The sequence below is a fragment of the Carcharhinus amblyrhynchos genome, chromosome 21 (genome assembly GCF_965287045.1).
Source record: "Carcharhinus amblyrhynchos chromosome 21, sCarAmb.v2.hapA, whole genome shotgun sequence".
In the NCBI taxonomy this organism is placed as follows: domain Eukaryota; kingdom Metazoa; phylum Chordata; class Chondrichthyes; order Carcharhiniformes; family Carcharhinidae; genus Carcharhinus; species Carcharhinus amblyrhynchos.
Genome location: NC_137344.1, coordinates 13,331,959 through 13,355,621, shown reverse-complemented (window position 1 = coordinate 13,355,621; position 23,663 = coordinate 13,331,959). Strand labels below are relative to the sequence as shown.

The following is a 23,663-nucleotide window of genomic DNA, read 5'->3' as shown; positions in this document are numbered from 1 at the left end:
AATATATATTTAAATATATTTTTCAATTTTTTTCAGATCAGACTTACAGTCCTTGATGTTGAATATCCTCTGATAAGCAATGAATTGAGTGATATAGATTTCAAATTGATTAAAGCTGAACAAAATTTACTCTGGAACAGCATTGGTAAGTTTTGTGTTACTTTAAAATTTGAAATTAATGTATTTCTAATACAATATCATTTCAGGCAGAAGTAAAATTGCATGGTTATATACAACCTTTTAAGTACTTTCTCTAAAAATATTTTTCAGTCTCCTTCCAAAAGTATTGTAATTTGATCAACAATATATGTTAATAATCAATTCAATCATACAGTCCTTCCGTTTTATATTACATTTAACTTGATTGTTATATGGATTTCATATATGCATAATGTTTAAAATATATCCGGGGCATAACAGCATATTGCAGTTGGTGAATGTTTCAACAGGGAAAGATGTTATACAAATGTTACATTATTGGTTGTTAGGACTGTGGAAAATTGGAACAATTGTCCTGAGACCAGTGCATTTTTATAGTGTTCCTAATTTCTAATGTACGTTCCAGGAACAAAGGGTCAACAAATAATTAATTGAAGTGAGGTTATACTTAATGTAACACTTTTGTGATGTTGCACTGGCTGTTATCAAATAAAAAAATGATAATGTTCTTGTAAGTCTCCAATATTGCAGTTCATGAAATGATATAAACCAGTGAGCAGCCTATTAGGGAGTACTCTATCTCATCATCTCTGACATTTGGCCATTCACACCTTCTATCCTCTCTGTGTACTGCCATCAGCACCTCTTAGCTTTTCCCGTTGTTTTTGTGGTTATGACTCATCTTTCATTTCCTCACCCTATAGGATAAATATCTCCACTTTCCAGCTTTGACAAAGAATCATCTGGACTCCAAATGTCAGCCATTTTCTCCCCTTACAGATGCTGCCAGCCCTGCTGAGATTTTCCAGCATTTTCTCTCTATCTTATCAAGTTCATTAACCTATATATATTTCCACAAAAGAGTGTCGGAGCTCAAAGTTTATCCATGGTAGTTCTGAAGTGAATCCTTGGGTTGAAGTAAACATTAGAGGTGAACATCTATGCCTATAGTAGCATAACAGAAAGACTTGGCATTGACTTTGTTAACGAGCTTCTTGTTAGCTCGCGTCAGTTTTGAATTTTGGTAGAGTTGAGGAGAAGTCCAGGTGGATGGAGGCAGCAAAACAGTGGGCTGTGAGTACAGCTGCGCTATCCATTTTATTGGTCCCATAAAAGTTTGCACAACTGAGAGGGCTGGGGGGGTGAGGGATGGTGGAGAGCTCAGCTCAACCATTGACAGACAAATGCTAGTGAGTGAACAAAGTGGTTTGTGGGTACTCCTGCAGTGAAGAGGGTTATCACACTCTAGGGATTATGGGACCATAAACTAGGAGGACCAGTAATCATTGTGAGTGATGTTGCATCTAAGCAAGACAAGAACTGGATTTGGGATTAAGGTTTTTGGAGATAGGGTTGAGTAATAAATAATGCAGATCAGGATCCTCAGCATCACCTGTGAAGCCCTGGATATGAGGAGGGCAGAGGAGAGGAATGAGAGAAAGGAAGAGCATACCTGAGCATTGAGTGGAAGCTGTAACCTGGATATGTCAGAGAATCAGTGCTGCAGGAGTCTGCACTGATTTAGACAGATGATCACTGAGATTTGTGCCCTCTTTGGGAAAGAACTCAGACTCAAAATACTGTTTCTCAGGCTCTACTGTTAGTCATGAAAATAAACATAATTTTGAATATCTACACACTTGGCTCCTATAAACTATCACAAGAGGACAGTGGTGGTGTTTCTCAAGCAGAAGTACACCTTTGCACATTGCTGTTCACGGAAGCCCTAGTTGCAAGAACTGGGCAACAGAAATAATTTTATTCAGAAATGTTGATGCAAAAGACAGTGGGATTCATGGAATTGCTAGGTTCTTATTGATTGCACCATTGTGCTTATCAAGTAAGCAATAATCAGATTATTTTTATTTTTTCAAACGATGTAGCTGCCCATCCAGAAGTGATGGAGAACTGTCTTCTTCAACCATTGCAGCCTGTGTGGTGTAGATTTTTAAAATTGATTTTCAGGATTTGGGCATTGCTGGCAAGACCAACATTTATTGACCATCCCTAGTTGCCCAACCCTAGAAGGTAACGGTGTGCTGCTTTCTTGAGCTGCTACAATCCCTGATGTATAGTTACATGCATTGTGCTGTTAGGGACGGCATTTCATAATCTTAACCCAGTGAAGAAATGGCAATATATTTCCAGGTGAAGATGGTGAATGACTTGGACAGGTAATAGTGTTCCCATGTATCTATTGCCCTTTTCCTAGTATTGTGGGTTTGGAAGGAATTCCAATATAGTTCCAAATCAAAATTTTGTGTGTTTTGAAAGGGAACAAGTAGGCTTTCACTCCCTCAATGTTCAGCTGGTCTGTAATAACAACAAGAGCTTTATGCAGGTTTAAGAACATAAGCACATAAGAAATAGGAGCAGGAGTAGGCCATCTAGCCCTTCAAGCCTGCCCCGCCATTCAGTAAGATCATGGCTGATCTGAAGTGGATCAGTTCCACTTCCCCGCTTTCTCCCCATAACCTTTAGTTCCCTTGTCAAAAACCTATCTACCCATGACTTAAATATATTTAGCGAGGTAGCCTCCACCACTTCAACGGGCAGAGAATTCCAGAGATTCACCACCCTTTGAGTGAAGAAGTTCCTTCTCAACTCTGTTCTAAACTGCGCCCCCCCCCCCCCCCCACCTTTATCTTGAGGCTGTGCCCTCTAGTCCTGCTGTCCTTTCTGAGCGGGAAGAATCTCTATACCTCTACCCTATCCATCCCTTTCATTATCTTATACGTCTCTATAAGATCCCCCCTCATCCTTCTAAACTCCAACAAGTACAGACCCAGTCTATTTAGTCTCACTTCATAGTCCAACCCCCTCATCTCCGGTATCAGCCTAGTGAACCTCCTCTGCACTCCCTCCAAGACCAAAGTATCTTTGCGTAAGTACTCCAGCTGCGGCCTCACCAGTACCCTGTACAGTTGCAGCAAGACCTCCCTGCTTTTATATTCTATCCCCCTCGCTATAAAGGCCAGCATCCCATTCGCCTTCTTGATCACCTGCTGCACCTGCAGACTGGGTTTTTGCGACTCATGCACAAGGACCCCCAGGTCCCTCTGCACCGTAGCATGCTGCAGCTTTTCTCCCTTTAAATAGTAATCCCTCCTATTATTATTTCTGCCAAAGTGGATAACCTCACATTTACTAACATTGTACGCCATCTGCTAGGTCCTCACTCGTTCAGCCTATCCAGATCCCTCTGCAGACTTTCCACACCCTCCGCACAATTTGCTTTTCCGCTCATCTTTGTGTCATCAGCAAATTTCGTCACCCTACACTAAGCCCCCTCCTCCAGATCATCTATATAAATGATAAATAGCTGAGGCCCCAGCACCGATCCCTGCGGCACACCACTAGTCACCAACTGCCAGTCAGAATAGCACCCATTGATACCAACTCTCGGCCTCCTATTAGACAACCAATCCTCTACCCACGCTAACACCTTACCCCCAACTCCATGCCCCCTAACCTTCTGAAGCAATCTTTTGTGAGGCATCTTATCAAACGCCTTTTGAAAATCGAGGAACACCACATCCACTGGTTCCTCTCTGTTTACCGCACTAGTCACATCCTCATAGAAATCCAATAAATTCGTCAAACACGACTTCCCCTTAACGAATCCGTGCTGCGTCTGCCCTATCAAACCATTTAGGTGCCTCGCTATTTCTTCTTTGATGACGGATTCAAGCATTTTTCCAACTACAGACGTTAAACTAACCGGCCTATAATTCCCTGCCTTCTGTCTGCTACCTTTTTTAAACAGCGGCGTAACATTAGCCGTTTTCCAATCTTCCGGCACTTCCCCGGAATCCAGCGAAAATTGGTAAATAATCACTAAGGTATCTACTATCACCTCTGCCATTTCCTTCAGAATCCTGGGATGCATTCCATCCGGTCCTGGGGACTTGTCCACCATCAGTCCCGTTAGTCTATCAAGCACTACCTCTCTAGTGACAGTAATCTCATTCAGGCCCTCAACTCTTACCATCCTTCTATCTTTAATATCCGGCAAACTATTCGCGTCCTCCTTCGTGAAGACTGAGGCAAAAAACTTATTTAAGGCCTCCGCCATTTCCTCATCTCCCACCACTAAATCCCCCCTCTCATCCCCTACGGGTCCAACATTCACTCTAGCCAGCCTCCTCTTCTTTACAAATTTGTAAAAACAAATATATTTTTCTTTATATGTTTATTTCTTTATATATTTCTTTATATATTTGTAAAAACAAATAGGTTTGTACTCACTATCCTGACAGTTGACATAATGCCTGCATCCTCAGACAGTCAAGGGTGCTGCAGCTGTTCATGTCACTGCCCAAATTCATTGATGGATTCTAGTGGTCAAAAGATATTCTGTGAAGAGATGGCTAGGACATGACCCTAAGGCATGAGCCACAGAGGTGCAACAACTGAAGCTATCTGCTCACAAGGACCACCATTGAATAAACAATTAGATTTACTGAGAAGTAGGCAGAGGAAAATTAAGTGGAGGAGACGAAAGAGAAGAGTGCAGAGTCCAGGCTGTGCAAACAGGATGCCAGGAGTGGCTCAGGATGATATCAAAGCTAGGAACATCTGATCCAGAGATATTTTCCTGAACTGTTCCCACTCAGCCAGGACTGTATTCTCTAGAACTCACGTGAGTTAATTTTCGATGAGAACTAAACCTTGAATAGATTCATTAATACATGCTAATGCATGGCGCAAATCTCTCCAGTGATCTCACTGTTTCTGTTCAAAGACTATGGCTCCCTTTCAACACTTTGTCCCTCTTTTATGGCTAGAATTTTCATTGCCCATGGAGGCCCAAACAGGATCGAAAGCACTTTGAAAATAGCAGTCCTAATCACAGCATTGATTCTTATACTGAACTAACCTTTGATGTTGCTACAAATGGGCAGCATGGTGGCACAGTGGTTAGCACTGCTGCCAAGAAACCGGTTCAATTCCCGGCCTCGGGTCACTGTCTGTGTGGAGTTTCCACGGTCTTCTCATGCCTGTGTGGATTTCCTCAAGGCGCTCTGGTTTCTTCTCTTAGTCCAAAGATGTGTGCAGGTTCAGTGGATTGGCCATGCTAAATTGCCCCTTAGTATCAAGGGGACTAGCTAGGGTAAATGCATGGGGTTGCGAGGATAGAACTTGGGTGGATTGTGGTCGGTGCAGACTCAATGGGCTGAATGGTCTCCTTCTGCACTGTAGGATTCTATGATTCTGTGATTCTAAATGAGAATTGCAGCATCTAGAATAACCTGTCAGTTGGCACCCATCCACAGACTTGCCTGAGAGTTTGCAAATGGTGTGGTATTCCTTGAACATTCTCTTTTTCAAGTGAGTACTTTTAACTCGTGAGTCAGAATTTTAAAACCAGATCAGCTTTGTCCATTCACTTAGTCTTATTTTAGTTTTATTACTTGTTTGAATCCCAAGTAGTATCTTTTCATCTTGCACTCACTTAGACAGCACTCAATATAAATACTAAAGGGAAAAACAGTTTATACTGCATGAAAAGAGATTGGTTGGGAAGTGGTTTTTGATCAGTAGGGGCATTACCATGAAGAATGCAACATACAGCAGTTGACTGCCAAATTCAAATCAGGCAGATTGATTTGGATTGCTTAAGGCATTGTGATGAGGAATGAGCCAGGTTACGTCTGTCATACAAGAAATTGTTTCGTTAGAATTATTTATGGCCTCTAGAATGCATGACTGAACCACACTGTGAACTGACTGATCATCTTAAACCTGGAAGTTAGCGGTACTTTGCTGCATTAGAATGACAGCTGGGCCCAACTCAGGCTTCAATTTATTGTTGGATGAAGATGAAGATGATGGCAGGTAAAATTGCTGGCTCCAATGTGCCCCTGCCCGATGAGCTCAACATATTCTATACACGTTTGAGCAAGAGAGCACAACCCCCATCCCGGAAGCTTCGGACAAACCTGCATCTGAGGTCATTATTGCTGATGTTAGAGAAGTCTTCTCAAAAGTCAACCCATGGGAAGCAACTGGCCCAGAGTGGGTACCTCTACAAGCACTCAGGTCCTGTGTGACAAGCTGGTAGGGGTATTTGCAGACATCTTCAACCTCTGTTTACACCAATCTGAGGTCTGTACCTGCCAGAGATGACCATCATCCTGGTACTGTGCTTCAAAAGGTTGGTCATGGCACAAATCAATTCCTGCCTTCCATTCTGTCTGGATCCACTACGGCTGACCTATCACTACAAGAGGTCCATAGCTGTTGCCATCTCCGTGGTCCTACACTCAACCCTGGAACACCTAGACAGCAAAGACACCAATGTCAGACTTCTATTTATAGACTACAGCTCAGACTTGATCACCATTATTCCTACGAGACTCATCTCCAATGTCATGGCCTGAGGCTCGGCTCCTCCCTCTGCAACTGGATCCTAGACTTCCTAAACCCACAGAGTGCAGCAGTAAGGATAGGCAACAATGTCTCCACGATCATCCTCAGCACCGGTGTTTCGCAAGGCTATGTCCTCAATTCCTTAGTGTACTTCTTATATACTTTAGACTGTATGTCCAAATTCCCCTTAAACTTGATTTTCAAGTTTGCCGATGACACCACCATTGTGGGTCAGATCTCAAACAATGATGCGACATAGTACAGGAAAGAGAGAGAATCTGGTGGACTGATGTGATGACAATCTCTCCCTCAGCGTCAACAAAACGAAGGAGATAGTCATCGACTTCAGGAGGCATAGTGGGGGACATGCCCCTGTCTACATCACTGGGGACGAAGTAGAAATGGTCAAGAGCTTCAAATTTTTAGGTGTCCAGACCTGTGAACAACCTGTGCTGGTTCCTCCTTATAGATGCTGTAGTTAAGAAAACCCACCAACGCCTCTACTTTCTCAGGAGACTAAGGAAATTTGGCATGTCTGCTACAGCTCTCACCAACTTCCACAGATGCATTGTAGAAAGCATTCTTTCTGGTTGTATCGCAGCTTAGTGTGGCTCTTGCTTTGTCCAAGACCATAATAAACTACAAAGGGTTGTAATCGAAGCCCAGTCCATCACTCAAACCAGCCTCCCATCCATTGACACTGTCTATACATCCCACTGCCTCGGAAGTGCAGCCAGCATAATCAAGGATCCCATGCGCTCCAGACATGCTCTCTTCTATCTTCTTCCGTCAGGATAGCGACGCAAAAATCTGAGATCACGTACCAAATGACTCAAAAATAGCTTCTTCCCTGCTGCCATCAGACTTTTGAATGGACCTATCTCGCATTAAGTTTATCCTTCTCTATGCCCTAGCTATGACTGAGACGTTACATTTTGCACTCTCTCTTTTCCTTCTCTATGTGCAGTGTGCTTTGTCTGTATTGTGTGCAATAAAAAATACTTCTCACTGTATACTAATACATGTGACAATAATAAATCAAATCAGTCCAAAGCTGTGTGGGTTGGGTTGATTGGCCTTGCTGAATTGATCCTAGTGTCAGGGGGATTAGCAGGGAGTTACAGGAATAGGGCCTGGTGGGATTGTGGTCGGTACAAATTCGATAGGCTAAATGATCTCCTTTTGTACTGTAGGGATTCTATGATTCTATGAAGAAATCAAATCAAATGAATAATCCCTTGGGAGCAAAATTGATGAAGGGTTGTGATCTGTTTTGTGAAGCATTTTTATTAGCATGAGAGATCATGCGGATTCTGCAGACTTTGACTATAGGCATAACTCACTTACATTTAAACTTAAATGATTTTTTTTGCGGAAATTAATTTCCTTCAAATTCTAATGCTTCCTGATCCCCTTCAAATTCTAACAGTGGAAAACAGAATGGAAACATCAGGCCACTAAATGCAGTTATCAGTCAAATTCAGACCCAACTTTAGTTGGCTGTTTAGATTTTACAAAAATATCATAAAACACAAGCTGAAATTTTCCAGCCCTACCTGCCAACGAGATCTTCCGGTCCTGTCAAAATATCAGTGAACTTTTGGCTGCCCTGCTCTATCCTCCGCAGTCGGCCTTGCCTCAGTGGAGTTGGACAATATTAGTAAAGAATGTTGATGTGTCATAGAGCAGGATAAGAGTTACTTTTGTGTGCTTTTATTTCTTGCCAGGTGTTTGGGAGTATATTCAAGAGATGAGAAGCATATTGCATGATCTTGAAAGTAGGATTCAGAAAGCTAAAAACAATGTAGAAACAATGCATCTCATGATGGTGGTGGGTATGATCTGGAAACAAAATTAGATATGATAAGAACTAAAATGTTGGTGTACTGCAACCTCGCTATAATAGGGAAGCTATTAGTTAGAGAACATGCTTAAATAAGTGTTTGGTTTTGAATGGCTGTGCCAAATCCTACATTTGTCATCCAGAAGAGAAAATGAATTTTGTTCGAAACTCGTCATTGTAATGCATACTGCAATTCTGGTAGTAATAATGACAAAATAAGACACGCATTGCTAACATGTGGCTGTTCTGTTGTATTATTTCTTAACATATACACGAAAGTTCGAAGATTTGAGAAAGGTGATTAACACTACTATTAACTAGAAATGGAGCAAAACCACATTTAATACGATTGTTTATTTTGTTCCCATGTGAAAGAATAATACAGGTGAAATGGCCTTATTAATAAATGGTTAAAAATTGTGAAGTATTGTCAGCAGTAGAACTCATTCAGAATTGTCCAGTGAGGGGAGGAAATATAATTAATATGTGCATTCTGAAACCTCATTCGGTTGTATTACATAAGGAAAGAGATCATAAGAACATAAGAACATAAGAAATAGGAGCAGGAGTAGGCCATCTAGCCCTTCAAGTCTGCCCCGCCATTCAATAAGATCATGGCTGATCTGAAGTGGATCAGTTCCACTTTCCCGCTTTCTCCCCATAACCCTTAATTCCCCTGTCTGTCAAAAACCTATCTACCCGTGACTTAAACATATTTAGCAAGGTAGCCTCCACCACTTCAACGGGCAGAGAATTCCAGAGATTCACCACCTTTTGAGTGAAGAAGTTCCTCCTCAACTCTGATCTAAACTGCACCCCCCCCCTTATCTTGAGGCTGTGCCCTCTAGTCCTGCTATCCTTTCTAAGCGGGAAGAATCTCTCTACCTCTACCCTATCTATCCCCTTCATTATCTTATATGTCTCTATAAGATTCCCCCCTCATCCTTCTAAACTCCAACGAGTACAGACCTAGTCTATTTAGTCTCTTATCACAGTCCAATCCCCTGATCTCCGGTATCAGCCTAGTGAACCTCCTCTGCACTCCCTCAAAGGCCAAAATATCCTTGCGCAAGTACGGCGACCAAAACTGCACGCAGTACTCCAGCTGCGGCCTCACCAGTACCCTGTACAGTTGCAGCAAGACCTCTCTACTTTTACATTCTATCCCCCTCGCTATAAAGGCCAACGTTCCATTAGCCTTCTTGATCACCTGCAGACTGGGTTTTTGCGACTCGTGCACAACGACCCCCAGGTCCCTCTGCACCGTAGCATGCTGCAGCTTTTTGCCTTTTAAATAATAATCCCTCCTACTATTATTTCTGCCAAAGTGGATAACCTCACACTTGCTAACATTATACTCCATCTGCCAGGTCCTCGTCCACTCACTGAGCCTATCCAGATCTCTCTGCAGACTTTCCACACCCTCCACGCAATTTGCTTTACCACTCATCTTCGTGTCATCAGCAAATTTCGTCACCCTACACTCAGCCCCCTCCTCTGGATCAACTATATAAATGGTAAACAGTTGAGGCCCCAGCACCGATCCCTGTGGCACTCCGCTAGTCACCAACCGCCAACCAGAATAGCACCCATTGATACCAACTCTCTGCTTCCTATTAGACAGCCAATCCTCTATCCACGCTAACACCTCACCCCCAACTCCATGCACCCTAACCTTCTGTAGCAACCTTTTATGAGGCACCTTATCAAACGCCTTTTGGAAATCTAAAAACACCACACCCACCGGTTCCCCTCTGTCTACCGTTCAAAATATTATAAGAACACTGACAAGAAAGGAAAATTACTTCTATTTGTCATATTTTATGCAGTCTTTGAATGTTCCAAAGCATTCTGGAAAGTTATAATATGTTGTGCTCCCTCATCTGCATAATTCACGTGAGTTCTGCTCCATCACTGTTTCAAAATATGGGGTGAACCATTTAGAACAGAGATGAGGAAAAGAGCATTACTCTGGTTGTCTGGATTCTTAGTTCAGTGACAATGCCACTACCTCCCCCTATATTTGAAGTGGTTTTACATAATGAATTACTTTACAGTACTTGTTATGGACGGAACATGACGCTAACCTATTTGTAGAAGCCGAGGAAGATGGTATTGTTTTGAATGACTATTTTATGAATGTTTTCATGAGGGAGAGGGACAATATTAGATGTGGTAATTGGAGAGGAGGAGCATGAAACATTAGATTAAATTAACATATTCAGAGAGAAATTTTAAGGCGTTCAATCTCTTTGAAAGTGAACAAATTCTTAGGCCCAAATGAAACCTAAATTGCTAAGGGAAACAATGGAAGAAATAAGAAGGCTCCGACCATTATTTTCAAATCTGCTGTGGGCTGCAAGTGTAGTGCGAGGAGAGAGCTAATGTTATAGAGTCATACAGCAGAGAAACAGGGCCTTCGGCCCACAATGTCCATGTCAACCGTCAAACACCAATCTATATTAATTCCATTTTTCAGCACTTGGTTCATAGCCTACAATATTTGGCAACTTAAATACTGGTCCAGGTGCTTCTTAAATGTTGCAACTTCAATCTGCATATAGATTGGGAGAGTCAAATTAGTCACAGTACAATAGAGGAGGAATTTCTGGAGTGCATACGGGATGATTTTCTGGAGCAGGCCATCTTGGACTGGGTGTTGTGCAATGAGAAACCTTTGGGGATGAGTGACCATTCTGTGGTAGAATTCTTTGTCAAGGTGGATGGTGATGTAATTGATTCAGGATCCTGGTCTCAGAATCTTAATAAAGGTAACCATGATGGTCTGAGGCATAAATTGTCCACACTGGACTGGGAAACAGTACTGAAGGGAAAGACAGTGGACAGGCAATGGCAGGCATTTAAAGAATGAATAGGTGAATTCTGGAAGTTGTTTATTCCTGTTTGGCACACAAGTGGAAGAGAATTCTGGCCAAACTATTGTTTACAGGGGAAATTAGAGATTGTATCAGATTCAAGGAAGAAGCATACAAATTGGCAAGAAAAAGCAACAGGCCTGAGGGTTAGGAGCAGTTTTAAATTCAGCAAAGGAGGACCAAGCGATTAGTTAAGAAAGGAAAAATAGAGAATGAAAGTAAGCTAGCAAGGAACATAAAAACTGACTATAAACATTTCTATTGATATGTAAAAAGAAATAAAATTGTCAAAAAGGCATGTAGGCCCCTTACAATCAGAAATGGGAGCATTCTTAATGGGGAATAAAGAAATGGCTGAGGAATTAAATTTGTTCTTTGCTTCAGTCTTCACAAAGGAAGACATGAATATTGTGCCAGAAGTGTGAGGAGCTGAAGGAGATCAGCATTAGTAGAGAAATGGTTTTGGGGAAATTAATGGGATTGATGGTGGATAAATCTCTAGATCCTGATAATCTTCATCCCAGAGTACTTAAGGAAGTGGCCCTGGAAATAGTAGATCCATTGGTGGTTATTTTCCAAAATTCTTTGGATTCTGGAATAGTTCCTACACATTGGAGGGTGACTAATATAAGCCCAATATTCAAGAAGTGAGGTAGCGAGAAAACAAGGAACTTTACTTAGACCAATGAGCCTAACATTGCTACAGGGAACGTTGCTAGAGTCTATTATCAAGCATTTCATAACTAAACATTTGGAAGGGAACGGTATAATCAGAGAACGTCAGCATGGATTTACAAAGGAAAGTCATGCTTGACAAATCTATTGGAATTTTTTGAGGATGTAACTCGTAGAATTGACCAAGGAGATCCAGTGAATAAAGAAAATTACAGCACAGGAACAAGCCCTTTGGTCCTCCAAGTCTGCATGGACCATGCTGCTTGACTGAACTAAAACCCCAGGGGCCATATCCCTTTATTCCCATCCTATTCATGTATTTGTCCAGACAACGCTTAAAACTCTCTATCTTATCTGCTTCCACTAACTCTTCCAACAGTGAGTTCCAGGCACCCACCACCCTCTATGTAAAAAAAAAAACTTGGCTCATACATCTCCTTTAAATCTTGCCCCTTGCACCTTAAACCTATGCCTCCTAGTAATTGACTCTTCCACCCTGAGAAAAAGCTTCTGACTACCCACTCTGTCCATGCCCCTCATAATCTTGTAGACTTCGATCAGATTGCTCCTCAACCTCTGTCGTTCCAATGAGAACAAACCAAATTTCTCCAACCTCTCCTGATAGCTAATGCCCTCCATACCAGGCAACATCCTGGTAAATCTTTTCTGTACCCTCTGCAAAACCTCCACATCCTCTGGCAGTGAGGCAAACAGAATTGAACACTATATTCCAAGTCCGGCCTAACTAAAGTTTTATTAAGCTGCAACATGACTTGCCAATTTTTAAACTCAGTGCCCAGGCTGATGAAGGCAAGCATGTTGTATGCTTTCTTGACTACCTTCTTCACCTGTGTTTCCACTTCCAGTGATCTGTGTACCTGTATACCCAGATCCCTCCAACTATCAATATTCTTAAGGATTCTGCCATTTACTGTGTATTTCCCAACTGTATTGACCTTCCAAAATGCATATGCAGTTGATATGGTTTATTTAGACTTTCAGAAGGCGAAAGCAAAAGTGTCTCCACATAATAGACTACAATGTGAAGTTAAAGCACATGGAATTGCCAGTAATGTCTTGAAATGGATAGAAAGCTGGTTAGCAGATAGGCATAAATGGGTCTTTTTCTGATTGGCAGTCAGTGTCAAGTGGGGTTCCACAGGGCCCTATGCTAGGACCCCAACTGTTCACATTATATGTCAATGATTTGGAAGAGGGAGCAGAATGTATTATCACCAAATTTGCAGATGATACAAAGTTGGGTGGGAGGGTGAACTGTGAGGAGGATCCATAGTTGTTTCAGCATGATTTGGACAGGTTCACTTTTGGGTATCTGCATGGCAGATGCAGTATAATTTGGATAAATTTGTGGTTATCCACTTTGGTAGCAATAATAGGATGACAGATTATTACTTAAATGAGCATAAATTGAGAGAGATGGATACTCAATGAGACCTTGGAGTCCTTGTGCATCAGTCGCTGAATGTAAATGCGCAGGTACAGCAGGCAGTAAAGAAGACAAATGGTGTGTTGGATTTCATAGTGAGAGATTTGAATATAGGAATAGGGAGGGATGTTTTGCTGCAATTGCATAGGGCATTGGTGAAGCCACACCTGGAATACTGTGTGCAGTTTTAGTGTCCTTATCTGAGGAAGGATGTCCTTGCTATAAAGGGAGTACAGCGAAGGTTTACCAGGCCGATTCCTGATTCCAGGTCTATCAAATGAGGAGACTAGGTCAGTTAGGACTATATTCACTGGAGTTCCGAAGAGTGAGAGATCTCATATAATTCTAACAGGGTTAGACAGGTTAGATTCAGAAAAAGTGTTCCTAGTGCTGGGGGAGTTCAGAACTAGGGGTCATAGTTTGAGGATAAGCAATAAACCTTTCAGAACTGAGGTGAAGAGAAATTTCTTCACCCAGAGGGTGGTGAATATGCGGAATTCACTACCTCAGAATGTAGTTGAGGCCAAAACATTGTCTGATTTCAAGAAAAAATTAGATAAAGCTCTTGGGGCTAAAGGGATACGAGAGGTAGGGAGGAATCAGGTTATTGAATTTGATGTTCAGCCATGATCAAGATGAATGATGGAGCATTAGGCTGAATGGCCTAACTGCTTCCAGTTTCTATATTTCTCTCAGAGTATCTGTCTTTACAAATGTTGATTAATCCTGGCCACTACAATTTTTTCCAATAATTTCCCTACCACTAACATTAGACCAACTGGCCTGTAATTATCTGTCTTATCCCTGTTGCTGTTCTTGAACAAAGGTACCAAATTAGCTATCCTCCATTTATGTGGGGCTTCACCTGTGGCCAGTGAAGATTTGAATATCTCCATCTTGGGCCCCTGCAATGTCCTCACTTGCCACTCATAGTCGTCTCAGATCCATCTCATCAGGCCCTGGAGATGCTTTCACGTTAATGCCCACTGAAACACCTAAAATCTCCTCCAGTAACTTCATTGCAGTGTTTAACATAAGCCTACTTGTGACACGAATAAATAAACTTTATTTATCTTAATGATCTTCTAGATCTTCCCCACTGTCCCAATTGAAATCTCTAGCTGCAATGTCTTTCTCCTTAGTAAATACAGGTGAAAAATATTCATTTAACACCTCACTCATGTTCCCCCCGGCTCCACGCACAGATTGCCCCTTTGGTCTCTAATGGGCCCAACTCTTCCCCTAGTCAAAGAACAGAGAAAATTACAGCACAAGAACAGGCCCATCGGCCCTCCAAGTTGCACTGACCCTGCTACCCGACTGAACTAAGACCCCCTACCCTTCCGGGGATCATATCTCTCCATTCCCATCCTATTCATTTGTCAAGATGCCCCTTAAAAGTCACTATCTTACCTGCTTCCACTACCTCCCCCAGCAGCAAGCTCCAGGCACCCACCACCCTCTGGGTAAAAACTTGCCTCATACATCTCCTTTAAATCTTGCTCCTCGCACCTTAAACCTATGCCCCTAATAATTGACTCTTCCGCCCTGAGAAAATCCATCTGACTATCCAGTCCGTCCATGGCCCCTCATAATCTTGTCGACTTCTATAAGGTCACCCCGCAATCTCCGTTCCAGTGAGAACAAACCAAGTTTCTTCAACCTCTCTTCATAGTTAATTCCCTCCATGCCAGGCAACGTCCTGGTAAATCTTTTCTGTACCTCTCCAAAGCCTCCACATCCTTCGGGTAGTGTGGTGACCAGAATTTGAGCACTACATTATATTCCAAGTGTGGCCTAACTAACGTTCTATAAAGCTGCAACATGATTTGCCAATTTTTAAATTCAGTGCCCTGGCCAATGAAGGCAAGCATGCCATATGCCTTCTTGGCTACCTTTTCCCCCTGCGTTGCCACTTTCGGTGACTTGTATACCTGTACACCCAGATCCCTCTGTCTTTCAGTATTCTTAAGGGTTCTGCCATTTACTGTATATTTCTTATCAGTATTAGACCTTCCAAAATGCATTACCTCACATTTGTCCGGAATAAACTCCACTTGCCATCTCTCCGCCCACATCTCCAACCGATCTATATCCTGCTGTGTTCTCTTATGGTCCTCATCGCTATCCGCAAATCCATGAACCTTTGTCATCCACAAACTTGCTAATCAAGCCAGTTACATTTTCCTCCAGATCATTTCTGTATATTGCAAACAGCAAAGGTCCCAGCACTGATCCTTGAGGAATGCCACTTGTCACAACCCTTCATTCAGAAACACACCCTTCCACTGCTGCCCTCGGTCTTCTATGACTGAACCAGTTCTGCATCCACCTTGCCAGCTCACCACTGATCCTATGCGACTTTACCTTCTGCACCAGAGTCTGCCATGAGGGACCTTATCAAAGGCCTTACTGAAATCCATGTAGACAACATTCACTGCTCTACTCTCATCAATCATCTTCACCACTTCCTCGAAAAATTCAATCAAGTTGGTGAGACATGACCTTCCCTTCACAAAACCATTTCGCCTCTCACTAATACGTCCACATATTTCCAAGTGGGAGTAAATCCTTTCTCGAAGAATTCTGTCCAATAATTTCCCAACCATTGACATAAGGCTCACCAGCGTGTAATTACTTTGATTATTCTTGCTACCCTTCTTAAACAAGGGAACAACATTGGCTACTCTCCAATCCTCCGGAACCTTCCCCGTAGCCAGTGAGGATACAAAGATTTCTCTCAAGGCCCCAGCAATTTCCTCCCTTGCCTCTCTCAGTTTTCTGGGGTATATCCTATCAGGCCATGGGGACTTGTCTACTTTAATGTTTCTCAAGAACTCCAATACTTCCTTTTTGATCTCACTATGACTCAAATTACACACCCTTTCCCAGACTCGTCATCCACCAAGTCCTCTTTGGTGAATACTGACGCAAAGTGCACATTTAGTACCTCGCCCATTCCCTCTGGCTTCACACATAGATTCCCTGCCCTGTTCTTGAGTGGGCCAACTCTCTTTCTCTTTATATATGTATAAAAGGTCTTGGGATTTTCCTTAATCTGCTGGCCAAAGATTTTACGTGACCCCTTTTAGCCCTCCTTCCTTCTTGTTTAAGTTTCTTTCTACTTTCCTTGTATTCCACACTTGCTTCGTGAGTTCCCAGCCTCTTAGCCTTGACAAATTCTTCCTTTCTCTCTTTGACTAGGCTCACAATATCTCTCGATATACAAGGTTCCCAAAACTTACCATACCTATCCTTCATCCTTACAGGAATGTGCCGGTCCTGAATCCCTATCAACTTACATTTGAAAGCCTCCCACATGCCAGATGTTGATTTGCCCTCGAACATCTGCCCCCAATCTACATTCTTCAGTTCCTGCCTAATATTGTTGTAATCAGCCTTCCTCAATTTGGCACCTTAACTTGAGGACTACACTTATCTTTATCCATCAGTACCTTAAAGCTTATTGAATTGTGGTCACCGTTCTCGAATTGCTGTCCTACTGGAATGTCGACCACCTGGCCGGGCTCATTCCCCAATACCAGGTCCAGTATGGCTCCTTCCTTAGTCGGACTAGCTACATACTGTTTCAAGAAGCCCTCCTGGGTGCTTTTTACAAACCCTGCCCCGTCCACATCCCTACACTGTGAGTCCCAGTCTACGTAGGGGAAGTTAAAATCTCCCACCACAACAACCCTGTTATTTTTACACCTTGCCAAAATCGCTTATTATCTGTTCCTCTATCTCCCACTGGCAGTTGGGCAGCCTAAAGTAAACCTCCAACATTGTGACTACGCTGTTCCTATTCCTGAGCTCTACCCATATTGCTTCGCTATATGAGCCCTCCGAGGTATCCTCCCGCAGTACATATGTGATATTCTCTTGTTCTATCATCCTCTTGTTCTTAATATTCTCATATTTATAAAATGCTTTGAGGTTTTCCTTACTTTTATCTGCCAGTTATATTTCATAACCCGTCTTTGCCCTTCTAATGTGTTTTTTAAGCACCCTCCCTACACACTCAATTTAGTGCTCGGTACTATCACATGTGTCCTTTTTTGCTTTTTCAAACTCTTAGTATCCCTTGACATTCAAGGTTCCCTGGACTTGCGGCCCTTGCCCTTCACTCTTAGAGGAACACTTTGGCCCTGAATTCTCACTGTTTTTCACTTTTAACAGACTCCCATTTTCCAAATGTAGATTTACCTGCAATTTTCAGGTCCCAGTCTACGTTTGACAGATTCTGTCTAGTGATATTGAAATCGGCTTTTCTCCCTATCAGACATTTGATTTGTGGGCTATCTTTATCCTTTTCCATAATGACTTTGAAACTTAGAGTTATGGTTACTATCCTCAAAATGCTCTCCCACTGACACCTCAACCACTTGCCCGGCTTCATCCCCTCAGATTAGGACTAGCACTGCCCCATCCCTAGTAGAACTATTTATATACTGGCACAAAAAGCTCTCCTGGATGCACTTTAAAAATTCTACTACATCTAATCCTTCTGTTCTAAGGTGATTCCAGTTAATATTGGTGAAGTTGAAGTCCCCTACTACTATAACCTATTCCTCTGGCATCTCTCTGTGATTTGGCTACATATCTGCTCCTCTATCTCCATTTGACTGTTGGGAGGCTCATAGCATAGATTCAACAAAGTGATTGTTCCATTTTGTTTTGAAGCTCCACCCATATGGCCTCATTTGAAAAGCCTTCTAAGACATCCTCCCTCATTACTGCAGTGATGGTTTCTTTTATCAATAATGCAGTGCCCCCTCTTTTCTTGCATCCCCTCTATCACGCCAAAAAATTCTGTACCCTGGAATACTTAGCTGTCAGTCCTGTCCTCCTTTCAACCATATCTCAATGATTACAACAATGTCATGTTTCCACATGCTGATCAATATTCCATGTTCATCTGCCTTGCCAGACATGCTCCTTGCATTCAAATGCTCCTTGCAATTTAGCCTACAAATCCTCCCATGTGCCTTATCATGCCTATGCGTTCTCTGCCCACTGGACTGATCAGTTTTCCTTTTATATTTGACTGAACCTCACTTCCAACTGTACATCTATTCTGTGTCCCATCTGTTGTGCCATTTCTTAAAAAGGGCGAAAGAGATGCAAGCCAATCTAAAATATTTAAATAAAATCTGTTCGGCAAGGTAAGTTTTCAGTTCAGAAAACATGGATTAATCAAAGATAGCAGAGAGTTGTTATTTGTTAAGAGGAAGTTATGTCTGACTAAGATGGTTGAATTTTTGAGGAGATGACAAGGAGACTTGATGGGAGTAGTGAATTTGATGTAATCTATATAAATATTATCAAGGTTTCTGATAAGGTTCCACACGGCAGACTGGTCATGAAAGTAAAAATCCATGGGATACAAGGCAAAGTGGTAAGTCAAATCCAAAATTGACTCAGAGGCAGGAAACAAAAGATAATAGTCGATGGGTGTTTTTGTGACTGAAATCATATTTCCAGTGGTGTTCTACAGGGCTCAGAGTGAAGTTCCTTGCTTTTTGTCGTATATGTTGTCACAAATGATGTTATTTGCAAGAATGTCCCAACATGAGCACAGACTTGCACACGCACGCACACAGTTTATGTATGATCCCTGATCTCATCCCTAAAGACTTCCATTTCCCAAACAACATCCAAATAAGTCATATCCAGCTTATAGTTATTGCACAATTCAGGGCAGATGATCAAGTCTGAGGAGTGGCTTTTCCTGGGCCAGTGAAGATATTTAAACCACTGTTATGAAGGTTTTACTGCAATGCTTTGGCCCTAAGACTTAAATGTGAAACTATAGCATCTCTGAGAAGTAAAATATGTCACAGGACCCCTTGGCTATGAAGTAGATCCTAGCCTCCTGGCATGCTGGACAGGCTTCTGGCTGTGATTGCTGAACTGGCTTCTGGCTATGAGGTGTGGACTGCCTTATCCACTTCTGAGAGGGGTAACAGATATATTTAATTCCCTTTTGTTATTTCAAACTCAACAGTTGGCTGTCTACATATCTAATATACTTTCCTTTTGTGAAGCTTAACATTTTCTATTGCCCTGAAAGCACCCAATCACTTTCAGTAAACCATTTCTGTTTAAAGAACTTATCTGTCTACTTCTACAGCAATCCACATCTAATCATCTTTAGATACCCTCATGACTTTTGAATGCACTGATCACTGTTAGAGACTTGCCTGCTCCTGGAAATGTTCATTGTTACTGTTGCTAGGCAGATTTTTTATCTTGTTATTGTTAAATTCTTGTTATTGTTTTAGGCAGATTTCTACCTTTCAGGCCTTTTCAATTTCCTATTACTTTTGTGGCTAGGTGAATCCTTGACAATATCAGTGATCTGGATTGAATGTAGGGCATTATGATTAAGAATGTAGATGATATAAATGTTGGCTGTGTGGTTGTTAATGAATAAGAATGCTGCAGATTGCAGAAAGGTATCAGTGAGGTGTCAAATAGGTAGGTGAACAGTGGCAATTGGAGTTCAACCCAGAGAAGTGTTTTAAGTGTTTCCCATTTGGGGAAAGCTAACTCGGCACAATAAATGGTCAGTTATAGAAGTTTAGAGGAACAGAGGGACATATGAGATTGCATGTCCACTGATCCTTGAAGGTGAAAGCTAAAAGCTAAAAGCAAAATACTGCAGATGCTGGAATCTGAAACAAAAACAGAAAATGCTGAAAAATCTCAGCAGGCCTGACAGCATCTGTCGGGAGAGAATATATAATGTGGAGATGCTGGCGTTGGACTGGGGTAAACACAGTAAGAAGTCTCAACACCAGGTTAAAGTCCAACAGGTTTATTTGGTAGCAAACGCCACTAGCTTTTGGGGCTTTGCCCCTTCGTCAGGTGAGTGGGGAGTTCTGATCACAAACAGGGCATATAAAGGCACACACTCAGTTTACAGAATACTGATTAGAATGCGAGTCTTTACAGCGAATCAAATCTTAAAGGTGCAGACAGTGTGAGTGGAGATAGCATTAAGCATAGCTTAAAGAGATGTATATTGTCTCCAGACAGGACAGTAAGTGAGATGTTGCAAGCCCAGGCAAGTCATGGGAGTTACAAATAGTGTGACATAAACCCAAGATCCCGACTGAGGCTTTCCTCATGTGTACAGAACTTGGCTATCTGTCTCTGCTCAGCAACTCTGCGCTGTCGTGTATTGTGAAGGCCGCCTTGGAGAACATTTACCCGAAGATCAAAGAACAACCCAGCACGGGAAACAGGCCCTTCGGCCCAACGAGCCCGTGCTGCCACATCACCCTACACCTATTCTACCCTGCGTGTCTACGAATGGAACCCCTAACTTAGCCAGATTCAGGGAAGAATAGTGTCAATTTGGTAAACCAATCAGCCTAAGAGCACATCTTTGGGGTGTGGGAGGAAACCGGAGCGCCCGGAGGAAACCCACGCAACCACAGGGAGAATGCACAAACTCCCACAGACACAGGCCCAAATCCATGTATCTGCACAGCTAGCAGCGCTAGTCACCGAGCTGTTGCGGCGCCCATCTACCGGTCCAGGATCAAGCACACATACCGACACGAAGTACTAGGCCACTCCCGGAACCTCCAAGAGCAGCCCACGCACGACCCACCGTGTGCATGCCCCTCGTTTGACAACGAGGTGGACCTCCACCTGCGGAATAAAAAGACAAAAAACGTTAACTTACAAGTCTGCATTTCCGGTGTCTCCCGAGGACCTGACCTTAGTTAATAGCCCCTACTATAACCCTCCATCCTCGTTTCGCTCATGTGTCTATCTAATTGAACCTTAAACGAGTCCAATGTTCCCGCCTCCACCACCCTACTTGGTAGCGCGTTCCATACCCCCACGACCCTTTGCGTAAAGAACCTTCCTCTCACATCCAAATTATACCTCTCCCCCCTCACCCTTAAATCATGACCTCTCATATTTGTACCCGGTCTAGGGAGCAGTCTCTCACTGTTGACTCTATCTGTTCCCTTCAGTATCTTATATACCTCTATCATGTTCCCCCTCAATCTCCATCTTTCCAAGGAGAAAAGTCCCAGTTTCTCCAACCTTTCCTCGTAACCCAGTCCCTCCATGCCAGGCAACATCCTGGTAAACCTCCTCTGCACCCTCTCCAGAGACTCCACGTCCTTCCGGTAGTAAGGTGACCAGAACTGGACGCAGTTCTCCAAATGCGGTCTAACCAACGTTCTGTACAACTGAAGCATTAGACTGCAGCTTTTATACTCCATACCCCTTCCTATAAAGGCTAGCATTCCATAAGCCTTCCTAACAACCTTCTCCACTTGTGTCGCAACCTTCATAGACCTGTGAACCTGCACTCCCAGGTCCCTCTGTATTTCTATACTCCTAATCGGTCTACCTTTTATCACATAGCCCCTCTCTGCATTATTCCTTCCAAAATGCATCACCTCGCATTTGTCAGGATTAAATTCCATCTGCCACCTATCTGCCCAATGCACCAACTATCTATATCCTGTTGTATCACCTGACATTCCACTTCAGTATCTGCCAACCCCACCATCTTGGTGTCATCCGCAAACTTGCTGATCACACCACTTACGCTCTCTTCCAAGTCGTTTATGTATACTACAAAGAGGAGAGGTCCCAGTACTGAGCCCTGCGGCACACCACTGGTCACTGGCCTCCAGCCCGAAAAGGTCCCCTCCACAACTACCCTCTGCCTCCTATTGCCCAGCCAGTTCTCAATCCATCTAGCTACCTGACCTCGTATCCCATGCGCTTTAACCTTTTCTACCAGCCTACCATGAGGGACTTTGTCAAACGCCTTACTGAAATCTATATAGATGACATCAACGGCTCTCCCATCGTCAACCGTTTTTGTCACCTCCTCAAAGAATTCTACCAGATTCGTAAGGCAAGACCTCCCTCTAACAAAGCCATATTGCGTATCCCTAATCAGATCGCAACGCTCCAAATGCTCATACATCCTACCCCTAAGTATTTTTTCCATTAATTTCCCTACCACCGATGTCAAACTCACCGGTCTATAATTTCCAGGGTTATACCTACTACCTTTTTTAAACAGCGGTACCACATTTGCTACCCTCCAGTCTTCTGGGACCTCACCTGTGTCCAAAGAAGAGACAAAGACTTGCGCCAGAGGCCCAACAATTTCATCTTTCACCTCCCTAAGCAGCCTGGGATAAATACCATCAGGCCCCGGAGCTTTATCCGTCCTTACGCTACCTAAAAGCCCTAGCACTTCCTCCCTCGTAATAGATATTTCCTGCAACTGATCCTCAACTCCCTCCAAGAGACCGCACGCTACCGACCCCCTCTCCTTCGTGAATACCGACGCAAAGTATTCATTCAGGAGCTCCCCCATTCCCTCCGACTCAATACATAACTCCCCACTTTTGTCCCTAAGAAGACCAATTTTCCCTCTAACTACTCTCTTGCTCCTAATATAGGAATAAAATGCCTTTGGATTTTCCTTAATCCTACCAGCCAAAGCCATTTCATGCCCTCTCTTCACCCTTCTAATTCCCCTTTTTAGCTCCCTCCTACTCTCTCTATATTCCTCCAGTGCACTCTCCATACCCAGTTGTTTCGTCCTAACATATGCCTCCCTCTTCTTCCTGAACAAGTCTTCAATACCCCCTGTAATCCACGGCTCCCTAATCCTACCTTTCCCATCCTTCCGCTTAACCGGAACATACCTCTCCTGCAATATTTTCATTTTGCCCTTAAAAGCCTCCCACTTTCCAACCGTGGACTTTCCAGCTAACAGTCCCTCCCAATCAGTGTCCTGCAGCTCCCTCCTAATCTGGCTATAGCTGGCCTTTCCCCAGTTCAGCACACTCCCGTTCGGCCGACACTCATCCCTTTCCATTTTTATCCTAAAGTAGACGGACTTGTGGTCACTGTTAGCCACATGTTTGCCTACCTCTACCTCAACCACCTGCCCTGGCTCATTACCCAACACTAAATCCAGTATAGCCCCTTCCCTAGTCGGGCTAGTTACATACTGCTCTAGAGACCCTTCCAAAACACATTTCACAAACTCCTCTCCCTCCGTACCCCCAGCTCTAGGCCCCCTCCAATTCACTCCAGGAAGATTGAAATCATCCACTACAACTACCCTATTCTTCCCGCACCTATCCAAAATGCCCCTGCAAATGCCTTCCTCCACTGACCTCGGGCTGTTGGGTGGCCTATAGTATACCCCTAGCATCGTAATCTCTCCCTTTTTATTCCTCAACTCCACCCACAATGACTCAATCCCTATCTCTTCCATATTGTCCTCCCT

At 43.0% G+C, this 23,663-nt stretch overlaps 1 protein-coding gene across 1 annotated transcript in view; it reads left to right on the top strand.

Moving 5' to 3' along the window:
* LOC145356565 (dynein axonemal heavy chain 17-like) overlaps positions 1–23,663 on the top strand; it is an 811,195-nt gene that overhangs the window by 178,501 nt on the left and 609,031 nt on the right. The window contains exons 15-16 of the mRNA XM_080209339.1: positions 37–145; positions 8,259–8,362. Of these exons, the coding sequence (XP_080065465.1) occupies positions 37–145; positions 8,259–8,362 (213 nt within the window). The remainder of the gene's footprint in view (positions 1–36; positions 146–8,258; positions 8,363–23,663) is intronic.